The 21570-nt window shown below is 28.9% G+C and overlaps 2 protein-coding genes across 2 annotated transcripts; one reads left to right on the top strand and one right to left on the bottom strand.

Moving 5' to 3' along the window:
• Nucleotides 1–628: 628 nt before the first annotated feature.
• On the bottom strand, nucleotides 629–10557 carry LOC105359947 (uncharacterized). Its single transcript, XM_011496718.1, has 4 exons — nucleotides 10427–10557; nucleotides 8457–8669; nucleotides 7935–8129; nucleotides 629–850 (listed from the first exon to the last, which is right to left on the bottom strand). The coding sequence occupies exons 1-4, from the start codon at nucleotides 10535–10537 to the stop codon at nucleotides 629–631; spliced, it is 741 nt and encodes a 246-aa protein (XP_011495020.1). The 5' UTR covers nucleotides 10538–10557.
• Nucleotides 10558–10650: 93 nt separating this feature from the next.
• Nucleotides 10651–16485, top strand: LOC105359948 (uncharacterized). The gene is made up of 5 exons (XM_011496719.1): nucleotides 10651–10983; nucleotides 11077–11283; nucleotides 11362–11601; nucleotides 15365–15494; nucleotides 16229–16485. Exons 1-5 carry the CDS (start codon nucleotides 10666–10668, stop codon nucleotides 16483–16485), a joined length of 1152 nt encoding a protein of 383 aa, XP_011495021.1. The 5' UTR covers nucleotides 10651–10665.
• The last annotated feature ends 5085 nt before the right edge of the window (nucleotides 16486–21570 follow it).

Raw genomic sequence — 21570 nt, forward strand, 5'->3', positions numbered from 1 at the left:
TTTAAGTTTTTCTCATTCTAATAAACAATCTTAGCAATTGGACGCATTATTCATTAATTTATACGACTCGATAATGATAAATTTGAAAGAAAATAATAATCTCTGTATATAATGTCAAATTTCATTTTATTTTTTATAAACGTGATTTCATGTACTCGAAATAATAAGTTGTACCAACATTGCATTTCGTTATTCAGAAAATTTACATTCATTTCATTAATATAATCTCAATGCTTAAGTAGATACTTAGTTTCTTAAAGCAAGCATTCCGCTCTCTTGAAAAAATGTTAAAGGGAGCATGCAATATATAGAAATTGAATTAGAATTAAATCAATAATTATGGTATTTATAACAATCGTAAAACGCTATCTACGACATAGAAATTTATATTCTAATAGTAGCGCATTGAAATCTAGCGATATACATTCTTACTAACAAACATTAGTCAAAAAAGTTAAATATCATTATATATGGCATTGCGAATCAAATATATATATATATATATATTACACAATTACTCATGTATTAAGTAAATAAACACATTAGAAATCAAAAAATTTTGTTTCTTCCATTGTTCTATACTACTAATTTTGAAATTTCAATTCATTTTTATTGTTCCTACACTCCACTAATTATTTTCCTTGACTTCGTCTTTTTCCAACGCCTCCCTGTTGGGTGTTAACATGCTCATAAATTTTGCTGATACGTTATTCTTACCGGGATTCTTGAAGACGACATTATTATTTTCCATCCACTTATCGTAAAATATTTCGCTGTTTAATGAAAATCCGACCCTATAAGCACTTAGTTGATGTTCTTCCGTTGTAAAAATTCCACCAATGGCTGATATCTTAAAAATCATCAAAGTATTATTTCAATAATAATGCTTTAATTAATCGAGTAATTTAATCATAATATCATTGTATTCATTAGCCATCGTTAAATATTTATTATATGCTTGGTTGTTTTTTTTTTGTTTTTTTTTTTTTGTTTTTTTTTGTTTTTGTTTTTTTTTTTGTTTTTATGTATACGCGATATAAGGGTGCAAATAACTATAAATAGCAAACATTTATTCTTAATTAATGCGAGGCTATATAATTATATTCGTATGTGTAAAGTATTGATGTAACAATTTCAATACTTCAAAAATAATGTTTACCGTCTTCGTTATTTATAGATAATCGTGACAAATGTTTGCGGCACTTTTACCTAACCAATTATATTTTTTTGCGACGAATAAAAATATTTTAATAAAATAACGAAAATTAATAGTGGCGCTGTGTAGATTGCCCGAGAGTTTTTTTGACTCATTCGACTCAGCGACCCAACTACCACTCCAATCTAGCCGGAATCCCCATAGAACTGATGGGACAGAGCAAGAATCCCCATATCTTTGATCGGTTCTTAGTAGCGGAAACTACGCCCCTAAGCAGCAGTGCATGTGATCACGTATGCACACGCGCACGTAAGCCGAAATGTAAATGGAGAGAGAAGTTTGCATTCCATGACATGTATTAGTGATAAAATATCACGCATTAATTTGCATAATTTTTTATTAATAGTTATTTTATAATTCCGAATAATATTATTTTTAATATTTGTTGATTGACAAGTAAGTCGTTACAAAATTTGATTATATGAAAGTATTTTACGTTCTCTATTAGTAAACATTAGTAAATAAACGAAAAGAAAAAAAGAATTTTTTACGAATGCAGCAATACATGTAAATTATTATAAATAGAAGAAAGAAAGTGGACTTAATGAAGGCAAGAATGTGAATAGACTTTGTAAGGTTAAAGGACTTTCCTTCCGGCATTTACCACAGACTCAAAATAACAATAATTCTAGATATTCTATCCTACACGTTTGAATATAATAAATTTTTTGCGTTTGCTTGGCATGATTTTCAATATGTGCATACACACGCGTGAATCGAGAGATAATAAAATTGTAAAAAGACATCGAAGCTAGAAGTTAAAGAAAGTCTAGCGATTAAATAGACCAGAAATATATGAAGATACACAGTGAAAAAGGACTAAAATGCAATCCTGAATTGGCGATTTAGATAATTAACTGCTAAAAGAGCATTGGACTTTTAATATCGAATGGCTAAACAAACAGCTTAACAATTATGACATACACGTGCTTATATAAACAATGCTAAGAGAGCTTGCACATTCCCTAATTTAAATTTGTCAATTATTCATATATACAGGATATTTTGTTATAATTTTGTTTGCCAGCAAGTGCATAGATCCAATTTAGCCAAAAGCCCTAGAAAATAGAATTAGAATTACCGCGGGTTAAGCAAATTAATAATATTAAAATAAGATAAGCCCGAGAGCAAATTGCGTAATTAAATTAATAATTGCGCATTAATTATTTTCAATCGGTGCCCTTGCGTTTTACGAATGTTTTTATAAATTTTTCTACAGAGCAACCATCTCGTCTCTTTAGGTTGCAAGAGTTAGCTTGTACTTTTCAAATGGTACGCTTATCTCGATCTTTATCATAGATCTTTTTAGTAGATCATTTGTACAATAAAACTGCCTACATATAATAATATAAAGTCCTCGATAAGACTTTGATTTTAATCAGAAAAGGCATTCAATATTTTCATTATATATTTCACTTATATAATTAAATAATTTCATTTACAATTTGTAGACAATATTCAGCCGAATATTAGAATTTTTATCTACAATTATAATTTAAATATAATCTCCAGATAATTCCATGTGTTCTAATTACCATGTATTACCTACAATAATGGTTTTTATGTGTTTCAATGTCCGTTACGTCCTCGCTACAATGAACGTAGGTGGTAGGCTTTCGCCAAATAGAATATATTAGTTTTCAAAATAGAAATTATTCCATTTTCACTTGCCTCTATGAATTTTACTCAATTAATTGTGAGTGTAATTTTCTCGTCTACATTAGCAGATTTACTCATTTCTCGAGTGATAATATGTGAGAAGCCTCCGATAAAAAAAAAAAAAAAAAAAAAAAAAAAAAAAAAAAAGAAAACAACGAAATGTCAATGTGCAACGCACTTGAAATTACTACTTTATATTACACAATTTATAGTATTTTACTTCAGGATTTTACAATATTATTTGCAGATCTACAGAGAAATACAGGCAATATTAAATGTTACCTCGTGACTACCATATCGTCTGTAAAGAGAGCATCATTGCCTATTCCAAAAAAGTATACGAAATTTAATAATTTCATTTAACAAGAAGTTACGAAGTATTTGATAGCCAAGGAAATAACTACAAATGTAAGTTTCTGCGGCTAGAATATAAAATCAAATGGTACAATTATCAATATCTCCTCAACATACATATTAATAATCATTAATAATGGCAAACTTGAAAGATTTACATGCAACCTTATTTGTGAATAATATGCTTATTATTTTTCGCAATAGTTACAAAGTATTTTAAAACAGAGAATAGCTAATGAAATCTGTACGACGAATGACTTCAATGAATGGTTTAATTTATGTTTGCAATCGACTTATCGAATTCACAATGACCAACCCTAAAGAAAAAGTTTTTAAATTGGCCTTTTTGGAATATCGCGATAAATATTGCTTGATATAACTCGATAAGAGGTACTTCTTATATGAGTACTTTGTACTCGAATAGCAAACGAACGTGCTTTATTTGAGAATACGCATAACTTTATGAGATCACTTCGTGTTATTCAATCAAATATATATATTTCCCGTACTAGTTCATATATACTTTAGATCAATTTTCATTGTTTATTAAACACCATAAAGTATCGTATATGTATAGATGAAGCATAGAAGAGCTTCAGCGTGGAGTCATGTGCAAAGAAAAGTTGTTATAATAATATTAACTTATTTAAGCATAAGTAAACAATTCATTATATAATCAAAGTTAATTAAACATAAACATTATTAATTAGGTAATAATTTTAATTGTAGCCAATATATACACATTCGATACATATTCCATACATATTCGATACATATTCAGTCTAATATTAGAATTTTTCCATTACCATTGGTATTAGCAAAAATTATAAATTTTTGTATCTCGGAGATAATAAGTTCTCGAACTAATGAAAAATTAATGCAACAATAATATAATGGATTTTTTTTTTTATATTTCGTAGCGAAAACTTAATAAACGGCAGAAGGTGTAAAAACACTGATAATTCCATACAACATTTGACTATTAAATTGCGTATCATAAAAATTTCTAATATTACCGGAGTACTATATAAACGTTATATTATGACTTTATGCATTATTGCATGGAAAGGACATCGGCATCGATTTGAATGCATTTGAATGCTAATAATTTGAAAAATAATGGATAATATTGATAATAATTGGGGTTACCACCTACATTATAACAGATAAATTATTTGTGGTTCTCATAACGAAGAAAAGTAATGGGGATGCGACAACCACTGCAAAAGTTGATATGTTATACACACAAGCAGATCCGTCACATCCGATCGATCGTTGAGTGAATATTATTGTCTCTGAAACTGCAAAGTGTGAGAGAGAATCTTGTCACACGAGCGCACAAGTAACGAGGCGAAATATTTACAAAATCAACAGCGATAATCTTAAATATCGATAAATAATATGAATTAAGAATGAAAGATTAATCAATATGTCAAGCTATTAATTCGATTAATTCGACTATGCTGAATTGCTAATATCATCGCGACCCTAATTACACCGAAGCTTAATTAATTATCATGCGCAAAATTACCAGCACGAAGCTGTAATTATCTTAAATATTTAAATCTTCAAGCGTTTTTTGTCATCACATGCCGAAAGTGTAAATTTCATTGGCAAATTAGTTGCTTATACGGCCAGTACATGAGGCTATGCACATTGTACATTTAAACTATAATGTTAGAAAAAAAAATTGTACCGTAAATTGTATAAAAGTATTTTTATGATAATTACGTTGTATCTATTAATGAGTAAGTTTTCGAGAAAAAGTAATATTAATTGTAGGCCAAAGCCGTGGTATTCCAAAAAGAATAAATAATATTTTTATTATCGATATACTATTATCTGGTATATATGCGTTACACGAATACATCGACACGATAAAACAAATAGTGTAACGAGGAGTAAATGTTATAAATATATATTAGAATAATTTACTAGAAATAGTAATAAACAAATAAATGCATGTAAGCGCAAATATGATTGAAGACAAAAAATATTTATATAACCGTTTAATGTACATATTATTATTTACAATTTTTATTTTTACATCTGTTTACATGTAAATTCTTGTTAAATTGTAAACTGTCTCTTTTTGAATTCTGTTCGGAATAGAAGCATTTTAGTCCAAGTCATCGGTTCTCGGAATATTTACATTTTCTCATATTCGTTTCCCCACTAGCCAAAAGCTAGAATTCTCCAACGTTCTACGAGTCTTCTTAACCCTCGAATGTTTGCATTCAACTTCTTAGAATTTTCCAACGTTCTACGAGTCTCCTTAGCCCTCGAATATTTACATTCGCCTTCTTTGAATTCTCGACTAGCCGAAAGCTTAGATTCACGAACGATTCCGATCGTTTCCGATCGTTTCCGATTCTTTTCAAACGGCTGCCTAGCCTCGAACGTTTACGCTTTTTCCGCCGAATTCTCGAATAGCGGAAAGCCAATTGCCGCGCCGATACTTAAGGAAGTGCGCGACGAGATTCCACGTAATTTACTATCGGCAATCATTCGGTAATGAGTGTCGGTAGTTTTAAAGTGCCGCAATTCGATTATTCGACCAATTAACGCGGCGGCCCTCATGTTCGACGCAACAATCGCAAGAAAAAGGCAAAGACAACGACGATCCGTCAAGGGCTGATTGCCGTTCTAGAAAATAGTCGACTATACAAATCATTGTATCTAATCCTTCTGCTCTCGAAGGTATATCATTTATCTTTATTGCGAATAAAACTAGCACACTAATACTCCCATGCTCTCCTTTATGAGTATGATCGATTCGCTTGGAGACCTTTACAACGTCAGCATAGAACCCTATAATCAACAACATCCATTGCTAATCCCTATAGCATCATCAACGACATCGCCAACATTACGAAGAAGCAACCACATCGTTGTAATAGAATAATCCCCCCCCCCCCCCCCCCCCCCCATCACACACACACACACACACACACACACACAAACAAAAAAAAAAGAAGTAAACACAAAACTGCAATATTATAATAATGTTAATAAAACAGAATAAACGATGTCTTAAAACGAAGTTACACACTGTACATACTTTTAGCCATTCCACGTGTGTACTTTAACTGCGCATCGCTACGGCAAGAGACAAATAAACTGAACTACCGAATTTGGCAATTGGAGCCACAGACTGAACTTTCGAATACATTCAATTTTTGTTAGACTTATTTTCTCGTCTTTTGAGAATTTCCTCTATAAGGTACACATCAACACATTGTGTCTTTAAAAATATTTTATAGATCCTAGAATGGATTGTGATACTTATGGTGCTTTAGATAATTCAGTGTTGTAATCATTTTGTAAAAAATATTCGATTTGCTTTCTCGCATCTGATCTCTACTTCAAAATTTTAATTTCTTTTTAAAAATCAGCTTTCTTTCGAGAGTCTCTTCACAATATAAAATTTGTTTAACAGTTTGTGTGGTGCATAAAATATAATATAATCATTTGTAATTACCTTGCAAAATGGATAACATTTTTTTATTAAACAACCACGAAGATATTTAAGATTTTTTAAGAATTCTCTATGACTTACATATTTTTTCAACTCTGTTATTATGATCAGCTTTTTAAATACATTAAAGCTCCATTTCAACTTTCAAATTTTTTTTTTTTTTAATCGTAGCATATGCACATATGTAATATCTTTACGTCTAAGCACATCTCCTGAAAATATATACGTCTTAGATAATTTCGTTATCTAGACACGGATAAGTATCAAGTATATAGTACATATGGGTTATATGACTCTCTCTCTCTCTCTCTCTCTCTCTCTCTCTCTCCCTCCCTCTCTCTGTATGCGTGTATATACATGTGGTTTTATATTTATAATAATGAGATATTTTTTGAAATATTATATTAATTATAAGGAGGATTTGATATTGAAGAGGTAGTATTAAAAAAAAGAAAAAAAAAAAAGTTTAAAACCTTGAAACCAATCAAAGCTATGGGGATTCTTGCTCTGTCCCATCAGTTCTATGGGGATTCCAGCTCATTGGAGTGTGAGTGAGATAGTTGAGTGGAATGAGTCAAAAAAACTCTCGCGCAATCTTCACGGCGCCACTACTACTCGTATCGAAAATAATAATATAACATTTATTATAAGTAATCGAATCTATGAATAATGTAGTATATTAGATTTCATAAAATATAATTAAAGTATTCGTTATATAATATGAAATTTAAAATAAGAACAATGTACCCATTAAAGATACTAATACTATTTGTCTTATAAGATATTAAAGATTAAGAAAAAATTATTACCAAAGCAGTCATAACACAATCTACATCCACACGATAGAATATCATTTCTTAATAATAATGTTTTCTTCAAAAACGCCCTTGGGTTAATTATCAAAAATATTATGATAATAATTGTACGTAATTAAGAAAAGTATAATAGTTGAGCGTGGACAATTGTTATATAATGAAGCATGAATACATTGGTAAAAGTAACAGGAATAATGAATTAGCGGCAACGCTTATTTATAAATGAATACTAATAAAATGATGATAGAAGCCAAAGAAACGAATTTTGCCCATAGGACTACAAACAATAAGGCTGCCAACTATTGCATTATATGAAGATAAGTGAACAATTGACCGAATTCGTAAGATGTGAACCGAACATTCGCAGCCACATACGAATTGCAGTGCATTGTAAACAAAATGTCCTTCTAACCTTCATTTGTATAGCAAGACGTGCAGTGGCTAGGAGAAGAGCCTCGGCGACTCCTTCCTCCTTGTACGAAGGATGAACACTAAGAATGTAAACCCGCAAGTACGTGTCGTGTCCGATCGCTTCGTATGCATTGGCTTGCAGTATCAAAGCACTCTTTAGATTCCATATGGACTGTAAAGTTCGTCCTTCCAATATCTATTTGAAGTAATTTTGCAAAAGTGACCGTCTAATTAGCACTTCCTTGGATTTCGCAAATTAATTGAAAGTAACATTGTTAAGGACTTGTTGTTTGAGCAGCCATTCGTTAATACGAGACTTATAGGAATACACGTTATGATTGAATGGAAAAAAAAAAAGGAAAAGAATTTTGAAATTTTAGAGTAATTTGATTGAAGTACATTGAAAGAAGGTTGAAAGTAGGTGATATTTGTATAACTTAGCGTTTAAGCAGTTTAAAAATTCTCGATTACGGCAGCTGTTTTTCTTGATAAAGGTATGTGGCTTATCTAACGTCATAGCTACCTGCATGCGGCTGTAAGTATTAGTCTTGTCAAAATTTCTGTTAATCCGTGTTATGACTGTGCCGATAATGCGTCCCGACTTCACACTCACAGCCACCAAACTGGTCGTATCGTTCATCCACATTCTAATTATATTTAAATATTCATGAAGCGATACTGCATCGTCTAATAGCTTTGACGATCTGCACATCGCTTCCTCCCGAAAATAGTGATGCTGATCTCAATAAATAAAATAAACATCAAAGATAAAACAAAAGAGATGGATAAAGCAAGACAGTATGGACTTATCGTTATAGAGTCAATCTCAATTTACGTACGATTAAAAATTATTAATCTACAAAAGTGGAAAGCGCGATTAACGACAATAATTCATTATGCTATATTTGCTTACTAAGTTACTTGTAATCAAATGAAATAAACGAATCTCACGTTATTATTCATATTTAAGATTGTTATATACATTTAACATATATATGTATATGATTATGATATTATTGACGAGTGTTATTATAGTAGAAAAAAAAAAAAAAAAAAAAAAACTTGTATCATAACATAATAATAAAAGCAAGTGTTTACCGATTAATCGTCGAATCGTAAGCAAGAAGAAGTATGGGTATTATAGTTTATATTTCGCCGATAAATCAAGAGATAATATGTTAATGATAAAGGATATCTAAATAAATGAATAGTTGGTCAATAGTGGCAACTCAAATATTAATTTCAATTATTTATAAAGGGCTTATTAGAAAATATAAAAAAAAAAAAATAAAAAATAAAGATAATGTGTGCTTGCGCGAGTGTGTATAGAGACTTATAAAATACAAAGCAAATTCAATAAAATTTTTCATAATATTAATTGTATTGAAAAATTGCATTATAAACGAAAAATAGCCAATTACATTTTTATTTTATGCCACTTTCAACAGTAAAAAATTAATAATTTTTTTTTCTTCTAATGTATATATAAATAAAAATAATAGAAAACATCTCTGTGGAATTATCAATATAGATTTGTAATTATTTTATTACATTACGTATATGTAATTCTCTTTTATGTACATTAATTAATATTAATTTATATTAATGTTGACAATATTTTATTCAGTAATTTCAGCTACGAGAAAAATGAAAAACGAAGATCAACTAACGCGACAAACAAATGTATTTGGAAAAGCAGATAACGTTAATCGCATGTAATTTTAAAACTTCAATTTCTTATCTTTCCCAAAACCTTTCAATTAACTAATTAATGTCTGAAGAAAAAAAAAGAAAAAAAAAAATATATATATATATGTACATTTATTAAGTCAAACTACGATTATTAATTAATTCAAATTCAGATTACACATATTAATTCGTATTATTTTAATTACAAATTATTTTTTAAATTTAATAAAAAATTAGTTGTATTATTATTATACATTAGAATAAGTCGATGTTTCAAATTTATAAATAAAATTTCATTTATTATATCACGCACATCATAATTCATCATCTAATGCTCCATTAAATGCAAAAAATCACGTTTTTGATAATCTATTTATTTATTTATTTAGCAAGTTCAAGCGCTATAAAACCGATGATCCATAAACGTAGGATTATTACTTAATAATTTAAAAATAATGTTATATATTCAATTATATTGTGATTCAAATTATTACACCGATGTCAATTGGAGTTTTTATCAATTGATAGATATTAATAAAATACTTGCTCTTAGCTTATAACAAAATTATTTTTGAGGTTAAAGTTCATCGAAACTGTCTATTCTAAAAATTCTTAGTGATAAATATTACGGTAGTGCTTGTATCTTGTTAAATTTTTTTTAATCGATCCATTATTTGATTAGCTTTAAAAAAAAAAAAAAAAAAAAAAAAAAAAAAAAATAATTACTTAGTCCTAGGTACGTATGATATATCGATAATAATTGTATAAGGAATATTAATAAAAGTTTAAGCCAGCAAATCTAACCTTAATAAGTAACAGAATTTCTTCATGTCTATTTTCACGAAAATCTTGAATTTTAAATTTCGGCTTTATGCCCCACGTAATAGGAGCATAAATTTTCATTTCAATATCCATCGCTTCTTCATTAGATGACTCCCCCATACTCTTGTAATATTTTAAGCCTTCAATACATTGATCGAATAGGAAACGTTTTGCAGCATCTCATGTATGTTAGAAAATTTTGATTATTTATTAATGTTAATATGCTGAAAATACAACACGTGCATAACATAACCAACGAAACTACGAGAAATGACAATCAAATTATCTTCAAGGTAAATAACTATCAAATGGATTATCCATTTAATCCAAGTATACTACAAAAAAGACCATCTCTATTCAGAGCAACGGCACAGGATGAAATAAATAAAAAATTGTTAGTGGAAAACTTTATATCAGCAAATAAGGAGCGAATGAAATTTGAATCCAATGTGCCAATTACGTGGGAGAGGCTCGGCTCTGGTTATAGGATTATCGATTTCCCAATTGAAAGAATGGAGGAAATACTCGAGCATATAAAAGTAATAAATCATCGAATCTTCAGTTAGTAATTCGATTGTGTATTATTAAAAAATTCTTGTCAATAATTTTTAACTGCCAATCGATTTCTTAAGGTTTACTATTTCTATTCGGAACGAGCACCTCTAGCCACATCATTGTTCATTAATTCATATACATTGATAAAATACTTACAATTTATATTGAAAGCGGTAACGGAGCGAAATAGTTTTTGCGCAATAGAGGAGGGTAGTGGAAAAATTGTTGGCGTGGCAATTGCAAGTATTAACTATCCGTTCGACGAGACAATGGAGAACGATGACGTGAATATTTTGTTTCTCATTGAAATCCCTCGTATAATGCAGCTTATGCAGTTTGAAGTAATGACAAATCATTTGCAGTTTCTTGCGCATGATAATGATATTAATTTACTGAAATACGAACGAGACCTTCTACTTGAAGCGAATATTTTCGAAACATTCAACATTGACAAATATTTTTGCATTCACCTTATCTGCGTTCATCCGGATTATTGTGGAAATGAAATTGGCACGTCCTTGGCTCAGACTTGTCTAATACAAGCTCAACAAAAACAGTGTTCACTCTGCATTGGTATTTTTCCATCAGGTTCTGGCTACACTGTAGGTACAATTACTTTGCCAGGTCATAAAACAAATATCAAACGTCTTCAATTTTATGTGCAATGTATTCGGTATATGACTATTCCATTCATCTAGAATACACGAACAATCGACACTTATTTTTCATTAGCCGAGTATAGTGCTTTAAACACTAAGCATCACAATTTTTCATTCTCATTGGCACATTGTGAATTGCCAAAATGATTTATGACCTATTTACATAATTACCTTTTTAGCCCAAAAACTTGATTTCAAGAACTTAATAGAAACGCCATGGATAAACACTGTATTTGGAAAAATAAACGATTATAACATTTGTATTCATAATATAAGGAATAGTTTTGTCTCGTGTATGGGTATAACCATACCACTGGAGAAAGAAGATACAACATCGTCCAGAGAAACGGTTACTTAAAATATAAAAGATTCAAATATAATGTTAAAATTATGTTAAAAATTAGTCTCACGATGGTAAGCAACGGCCGGACAATACTTAAATATTTTATTTATATAACTAATAGATATTTGCCAATAATATATTTGTGATATTAATATAGCATACACACGAAGTCTTCGATATGCTAAGATACGATTGAAATTGCATTTATCAAAATTTAATTCAAAGGATTAATCTAATTTGTCAAACAACACTATATTATGCGATAATATATAAATTCGAACAATAAAATCTTATATAATACATTGGAAAATTAAGATATGGATAACAGAGTACAATAAAGAAAAATATAGATAAACGTTAATATAGAAAGTAAAATGAGCATGAGACAGAGGAGATTTTTATTTATAATTTTACAATTATATTAATTAAATGTATTTTTGAGTGATTAACAGTTGTTCAAATGAGTCTATTAATAATTGTTTGAAAAATCATCATAATGTATATTTAATTATTTATAGATATTCCGATTCGTGTTCAGACCTTGTCTTTAGATAAAATACGAATTCTATAACTATTTCATCACATTATAATTTATCTTTTCTTTTATAATACCACGATCGTTATCAGATAAATTACTCTTTAATAGATTTTTATACAAATTAAATTCTATTTTCGTTACAAAACGAATGCAATATATTATTCCAAAATTTTAATGTCGCTGGATACAGATTACTGACGTTTCATATGAACTATTAGTATTGAAATATTTCAAAACTGTTTTTTGTAGCTTCGGGTGTAAGATTTCGATAATATAAAAATCATATCATCATTTATCTGCGTATATATATATATATATATATATATATATATATATATATATATATTATTATATAACACTAACGATTTGCGAATAAATTGTTTTTTTATAAACAAATTTATTTATCTATATTGTACTCTGATTTTCATGTTATATTTTTACTTCAATCGCGAATAAAATCATCTTGCTTTTAGAATTTGATCAGAAATTTTTTGTTTTAAATAACAATGCGAACGATGTTATGAAACATTTTATCATATAAGTATTTGAGTTATTTCGTGTACACGTGAAATTGAGTTGGCAATGTATCTTGAAATTCCACTTCTCTATAATCGATTTAGCATTATAAATCACAACATATTAAGTCACAGATATTTATATATTTTTATACTATTCTAATAAGTCTCTAATAGATAAAAAAAAACAACATATAAGACGAAATGAGGCTCATGAAAAAGAAGTAACGATAAAATAACACATAGAAGAATATCTCTATTATGGATTAATTATAAAAGATTTTTATTATATTATGTCGCATGTTAACGATTATTAATATCTAATTATTATTGAAACAAAATATCCATACTCTTTTAAAAATAATAAAATAACGTTAATACGAATTTTATTTAGACGACAACATAAACTCAGATTGTCGTAAAAATACGAAATTACCAAACATTGTAATATCACGGTAATTCCGAATGGACACAATAAAATCTTTAAAACTCAAATAAACCATTTAACCGATAGTGAAAATCAAAAACATATATATATATATATCATTATAATTATGAAAGGCCATAAATATCAGAAAGCTATAAATATTAAAGAAACAAAATAATCGCAAGTAAATGAAATTATTATTATGAATATAAAATACAAGGTTCTTTAGACATCGCATCGGTATTGGTTTTCGCAGAATTAATAAGAGTTATAATAATAATGTAATTTATAAGGTCAAAGCATATTTGTGATTGATAATAAAAGAAACATAAATTAAATAAATTAAGCATAAATGTGTAACATAAATGCCATTGATGAATATCAGCTGAATCGCATGATTATTTCCTTCGGAATATTGCCAATTATACATTTATTAGAATACTCTTCTTTAATTATAATGAAAGACGTTAATAATAATAATAATAATAATAATAATAATAATAATAATAAGATAATAATAAGCCTCGCTAAGAATTAAGTGCCAGGATTTATATTCGAATATATCGACTTAGTAATTAAACGCAAGGCACGGCAATTGGCAATAATAAGCCGACAACTAAGAAATCGCATATCCAGTTTTAGCGAAATTGTAGCAAATAGTTGTGAGAATGTCAATCACACGATTGTCCTCATTGCTCAACGGAGTGTCTTGAAATAGTTGCTCGCCCATCGGGAACAAACATTGCAATTCGTCAGCATACGAGTAAAAAAGTACATTAGCGACGATAATGTTGCAAGTGGTCATGGACCGCCTAGTTGGTTGCGGTGAAAAATCAAGAATCCGAGTGCAGCTGTTTCAATATTTATCAAGCTTGTTATCTTCGTGGAATTAAATTTTCATTAAATACACACAGCCACATTTATATATTATAAATTCATTACAATGATGTGTAATAGCATATAATAGTTATTACATTGATAAATATCGCTTACATTTAAAGAGTCAACATCTCATTAAATTATCTATCTATGGATTGACCTTCAAAATAAAATTATATGGATCCTAAAATATTTTTACGACTATGTTTTACGGGCAAATTTTTCCATATAATAGATATCTTTATCATTACGCAATATAGTTAAAATTAAAAAGTTAAAACTAAGTCGATGTTATATCACATTATTATATTAAATAAGTAATTGAGTACGATTAAAGTACCAACACGAGAAAATATATATTTTGATATTCTCAAAGTATAATTTCTAGACTACAGACAATATAATAAAACTGTGATTTTATAAATTTCTATTTTCCGTTACATTAGATAATAGTTTAATGAGCAGCTTCAACAAATAATAATATACTTATTAAGTTATAGAAATAATTAAATGAAAAAAAGATCTAAAAATTTATTACAACTCCAGTGTGTTCCATAGATCTTTGTAAGAAAAATTAAAAATTACATTTTATAAATTTTCTATTTGAATATAACTTAAATATTTTATATAACTAAAAATTTAAATTTATAACATAAAAAACATTTTCTTAAAAAAAAAAAAAAAAAATTCATCTGATAAGTTACATATACGTTAGCCAGTACCTTAAATAATTTTTACAGAATTCATTGATACCTCTTATAAATTAATAAAATTCAATATAAAAATTTTCATAAATAATTTTTATGCAATTATTAATGAAATAATAAATAATAAATAATTTATATTATCATAGATAAGAATATTTTAAGTATTATATTAGTAGTAATATAACAATTAATCTTGTTTAGAATTAGACCAAGTCCACCAGATTATTGGCATGGGAGAAAAGTGTGAATTTAACATATTTGCGCTTTTCGTGTAATTTACAGCATTTGACTTGTTAGTTAGACTATTCTAATTCTAAATTGGCGATGAGAATCGTTGATATCTTGCAGTTCCTTGACGAGTGCCACGTGGTAGGAACGTGCACTACATGTAGAGGTGGAATGAAAACTCCTCTCCAACACATCAATGGTGAGAGATAAGGCAGAGTTGATAGAAGAACTAATCAGTAATGCAAACAATGTACTAAAAAAATTGCACAAGTTGGACCTCGAAACTGACACGTCTGCTACTGTATAAACGTCCACCAAGTCACGCAACGATTCACCGAGCACACGCGACAGAGCAATGGGAAAGCTTTCTAGGCGACTCTATTAACAACCCTGTTGGTCACTTCCCTGGTGCTGGAGCTAAAATATGCTTACCATCGACAACATTACAAGCCCGTCTTCTATAATCTATAGAGGCTCCGAGAGTACGTTCGCGACAGAGAATCTCACGATGAAGCTCGACATACCCCGTTAACGTTCCCTCATCATCGTCCATGGAATTGGAGGATCCTTCCCAACCCAGGCTGAAGGTGCTATATCACTCAGCCTTTAATGAAATCATTTAAAATCCTTGAACAGATTGACCACGATCCTTCCATCCCTTGAAACTTCACATCGGGCATGGCCGCACCCGAGAGACCTAACACTAGCCGATCCAGAATATCTTATATCATGGCCAGTGGATATTGTTCTTGGAGCGGATGTATATGGGCAGATCATCAAGTATTCTCCATCCATGCCAATTATCCAACGTAATTATCCATTTTTTGATGGCTAGTACTGGGGGCCTGTCAGTGTGGCAAACAGTTTAACGTCAGCATCATTTTACACGTCAACACAGGATGTAGAGAATACTTTACAAAAACTATTGACAAGATTTTGAGTGCAAGAAGAAGTGCCAAAGAGTACCGCTCATCGATACACCTCTGATGAGTAGTGGTGTGAAGATCATTATAAAACAACTCATTCACGCAACTCAACAGGGAGATACATCGACCGGATCCTACTCAAGGAATCTGTTGAAGTCCTCGGCGAATCTCACAATACTGCCCATCGATGTCTGCAAAGTTTCCTCGATTCTCAAGAGACAAAATTTATCGGCAACTCTATCAACAATTCACGACGGATTATGAAGAGTTGAAAAACACATGAAGAGAGCTTCCTCGATGTCCCATCATAACAAAACTCACTACTATCTGCCACGTGAAGGTGTATTTAAACCAGATAGCACTACCACAGTGTTAAGAGGGGAGGGAGGGAGGGGGGGGGGGTATTCGATGACTCAAGCGCATCGATATCGGGACATTCGATCAATGACCTTATGGCGGACGCTTTTCCATTGCCAAATTGGCAATCGACATCTCATAGAGATGTCCTTACCGCTATTAAAGCAGATCATAAACAGGAATTATCAATTGCATTTGACGATTGCACAACCAAAATTCTCGAACTACAATGGAGTCCTAAAGAGGATAAATTCACATTCTCAACAACAATCTCTAATGAATTTTCACTAAACATTCACTAAACATTCACTAAACGCACAATATTATCAGACATTATAAAAATTTTTGACCCATTTGGCTCTGTCTCACCGGTGCTGATTAACGCAAAAATGATTTTACAAGAATTATGGCTACACACACCATAAATGGGACGATCCACTACCATATCAAATTTCAAACCGTTGGAGCACCATTAGAAAAGATTTTTCAGAGTTGAATAAGATCGCGATATCATGGTGGGTTTAACATAGAAAACACATCCACAGTGGAATTGCATGGCTTTTCTGATGTCCCTCAATTAATTGGCAATGGCAGCAGTCATATACCTTATTGTCCACAACCCTAATAACCCTAAGGTTGCCTTTGTGTGTTCCAAGACCAAGGTAGCCCCAACTTAAGCGGCTCTACTACTGTCAAAACTTGTGCTGTATGTCCGGACCACACTGAGCGTGAAAGTAAAGGCACGACACACGTGGCCGGATTCAAAGGTAATAATACTCACGTGAATCAGGTCCCACGCGTGAGGATGGAAAGACTGCGAGGAACCCGATTACTCACAAAACACACACACACACACACGCACACACACACACACACACACAAATAATTGAAAATTTCATTACTATTTTTGTCAACACTTTTCTTCAATGATATTTATTTAGCTAAAATTTAAAGCAAAATTTCAATAAAAGAAAACGTTAAACAAAATTACATTATATCGATTATTTAATATATTAATATTATATTTATATAATTATAAAATTAAAGAAAAACATACATATATATATGAATTTTAATTTTTATACTCTTTATTAGAAGTGTCAAGATAAAACGAATCCAATTAACAGAAATATACATTTGTATTTCAAATACATTTACTCTTATATTATTTAACATAATACAGACATAATAGATGCAATGATATTTTAAAGTATTAATTTAAAATATGCACAATCGATTATATATATATAAAATAACATTTATGATTTTAAACGCAATATCGTATGTGACGAAATTTAAATTGTTCTCGTTAGATTTCATTTTAATACAAGTACAAGCACATAAGTGGTTCAATGATCCGGAAATTGTGCATTAAATTGTTTTTTAAACGTGTTCGTTATATATATGCGATAATAATGTTGAAAATTGCCGTGGAAAGCCACAATGTTGGACAAAGCTTTCGACTGCCAGCAACTACGTGTCTCTCTTGCTTTTATATAACTTAATTACGCGTATGATATACTCATTTTTTTTTCATGGTTATTTTTTAACATTCGTATGCTTTATGTTAAGTTACGTGCCCGGTAAATCGCTAACAAACGATCATAGAGATTATTGTGTGAATACTTAAGAAAAATATTATATATCAATGTATCGATCATTATTATTAATATATACTACAGATTTAATACGCATTACGAATAAGAATATTAATTACTTATTGTAATAGTTCGTATATATTAATAAGAGCAAAGCTTTGTAATAATTTATAAACAAATGACTCTTGGGAAAAATAATAATGAGTCAATTGAAATTAGCATTCATTATAGAATAAAGAAAATTATTTGCTGTATTAAGTGAGAGATAACTAAAATCGAGTAATTGGCAATAACTGGAAAATCGCTTTTTTTATTTAGAACACGAACTTCTAATTTGAGATAAGACATTTTTTTCTAATATCTTATCACCATTAACCCAATGAACTTTTAATTTATTTAGTAATTGTACAATCATTTCCAAATTATTTATTATTCTTGGAACATAATTCAATTCACATTACAAATTATTTCAACATATCGGTTTTTTCATTTAACTACGTAAATAAAAAAAAAAAAAATATATATATATATATATATATAATATTCAAATAATGAAAAGTAATAAATTTTAATCTCTAATATCTTTATCGCAAAGATACAATAAGTAAATTTTCTTTAAAGTTTTTCTTTTTCTCGAGCTAAGCTTCGATATTAAAACATATTTCCAAAATGATTCAAATTTTCATTTTAAATTCGAATGTAGAGGCACGCAAGTACATTACATAATTATTTACATGTTTGTTTCTATTTGTAAGTCGTTAAAACATTACATTTTTACGGATAACTCAAAAAGTTAATAAAAAATTAAAATTAAATTAAAGCAAGACATGAAATCTAAAATAAAATAAATAAATAATAATAAATAATTGTAAACCATTTTGAAGGCAATAAAAAGCGAATAAAGAGAATTATACTATAAAATGTGGACTTTGAAATCGATCTTTCCAGAACATTGATTAACAACAACAATTATGGACAAGTCATTCATTTTTACGTCTTTTCGATAAGGTGAAACTTTTACTGTGTTGTGAACAAAGAAAGCAAAAGATGTAACGTGTATTTAACTAATTCAATGCATTGCCAAGTTGACTCATAGTGCATATGAGAATATATTTTATTATTTATTATATATTCATGTGCCGAGTCATATGACTGTTGTACTTTTATATAATAATGGAGTTGACTAGTAAGTAGATTTAATAACAAAACATTTATAAAGACGTACTATTATAAATTAAGCTTAATCTTTCGAGTACATGTCATGATAATTATTTTTGTAATCAACAAATTTTTTCACTCCATTTGTTTATTCGTAATTTTTCCTTATACAACGTAAGAATGTTTAATTTGCGAAATTCTACCGTGAAAACTAAATTTTTTTTTTTTTTTAATCTCCACTTAATTCAATATACAAATACCCAAGTCTGAAAATTAATTCAATATTTGAATAATGGCAAACTTGATAATGTATGTATCCTATAAAGAATTTCAAATAAGAGAAATTTTGTAATCAATAAGTTTGTTTTCCTAAATTTTATAACTCCATAACATTATGCATTCATTTTTAGTAAAAAAAAATGTATCTACGCAATTTATAATTATAAACAAGTATTTTTAGAAAATTTGACGGTTTAATACTTGGTTATACTTTTTTGGTAAATATACGTAGTAAAACTAGACTATTAATTCATAAATCTTTATTTTTTAAAAAAATCTAAATATTAATGTGCGTTTACCTTTCACATCGTGAATTTTGAAACATTGCAATGAAGCAAATAGTAATGAATTTTAAAAACCACAATGAAAAATCGTATGATAAAATTAATTTGGTCACAATGAACGATCGATAATTAGCTAATTTGTATTTTCACTTAGGAAACTCTTTGACAACGACATTAACAATTTAATACAAGCTTTATAATAATTGTTATAACTAGTTTTTATAATAATTTTCATAACTCATTTTTATAATAATATTTTGATGAAGAATTTGGCAGATTTTACTCGGTAAATACAACATTTTTGCTAGTAAAATAATTTATGGAAATAAACTTATTTTAATAATAACGGATTGTCCGTTTACTTTAATATTGCTTTCATAACGATATCAGAACATTATTAATTACAAATTTTAATTATTTGAAATTTTCTATTGGGCGCAACGTCAATTTTTTAAAAATAATGTCTTAACCAAATTACATTTTTCGAATATTAAGTAATGCTATCGTTTTTTAAGGCTTCGACAGTTAGTTATAATTAATGTTATTTATATTTATTATGTATTTTCTTGTAATAAGTATATCTATCATTGAAATGCTAAAACTTTATAATCTCATTACAATTACTATTAACGTTAAACGATATTTTTTATATAATTATAGCGGCTCGCGGATATTTTTCTGTATGACGTTTTCTTTATTTACTTTATGGCTTTGTCGTTAGTACGTACAATTTGGTAATATAATAAAAAATATTAAGAAATTAATTAACATTATGGAATTTATGTGAAAGATTATTATATGAAATTAACTACAAATTTTCTTAACATATATAGTGAACAATAGATAATATATATGAACATTTTCCAAATACAAGCAAATAAGAATTTTTACTTAAATCTTAAAAAAAAAATACACACACATATATATAATTAAAACGTTATCAACAAAAAATTGTGATAAATTAATTTGTGTGAAAAATCATCTATACGTACGCTTGAAAGTATTTTATAATATTATATTTATAATAGTATATATTGAAAATTTCATCATTAGAAGTAAATAAATACTTCATTTACGCGTACATCTAAAATACGTCATCGTATCAATTTTTTTCTATAGTTTAATATTTCCTACTTTAATTCTCATTCAATCGCATTTATTTTATCATTATTAATTAACGTACATCCGAAATAATAAGATAATTTACAATATAGTGCAGGCTGCATCTCAAAATTACGAGTTATTAATTAATATACCATAATGTGCAGTTATTTAATAATTACAATTAGTTTTAACTTGTACGTTAATACTTAAAATATATTATTTAACTAATTGAAACTTTTAATAATTCTCTTCCATTCAAATTATCTTCGAATTTAACAACTATTACTCCCAGCGCAATTAAGAATCATTTCTAATACAGGATTACTGCTATAAATTTTACACATTTAAGTCCATTCGCAATCCAGCGATTTTTCACATATTTTAACATAATAGTGGTTCCTTGAGTAGTCAAATATCATTCGTATGTTATATCAATATAGAAAGAAAATTAATAAATAAGAAGAAGAGGTGGGGGTAGGGGAAGGGGGGGGGGGACGATCGTTAATCGTTGTCAAGCGCAAATAAAATATCTGCTTGATTGTAGAAATGATTTGCGAAAGAGCCAAAAC

This window comes from Ceratosolen solmsi, unplaced genomic scaffold (genome assembly GCF_000503995.2).
Source record: "Ceratosolen solmsi marchali unplaced genomic scaffold, CerSol_1.0 scaffold29, whole genome shotgun sequence".
In the NCBI taxonomy this organism is placed as follows: Eukaryota; Metazoa; Arthropoda; class Insecta; order Hymenoptera; family Agaonidae; genus Ceratosolen; species Ceratosolen solmsi.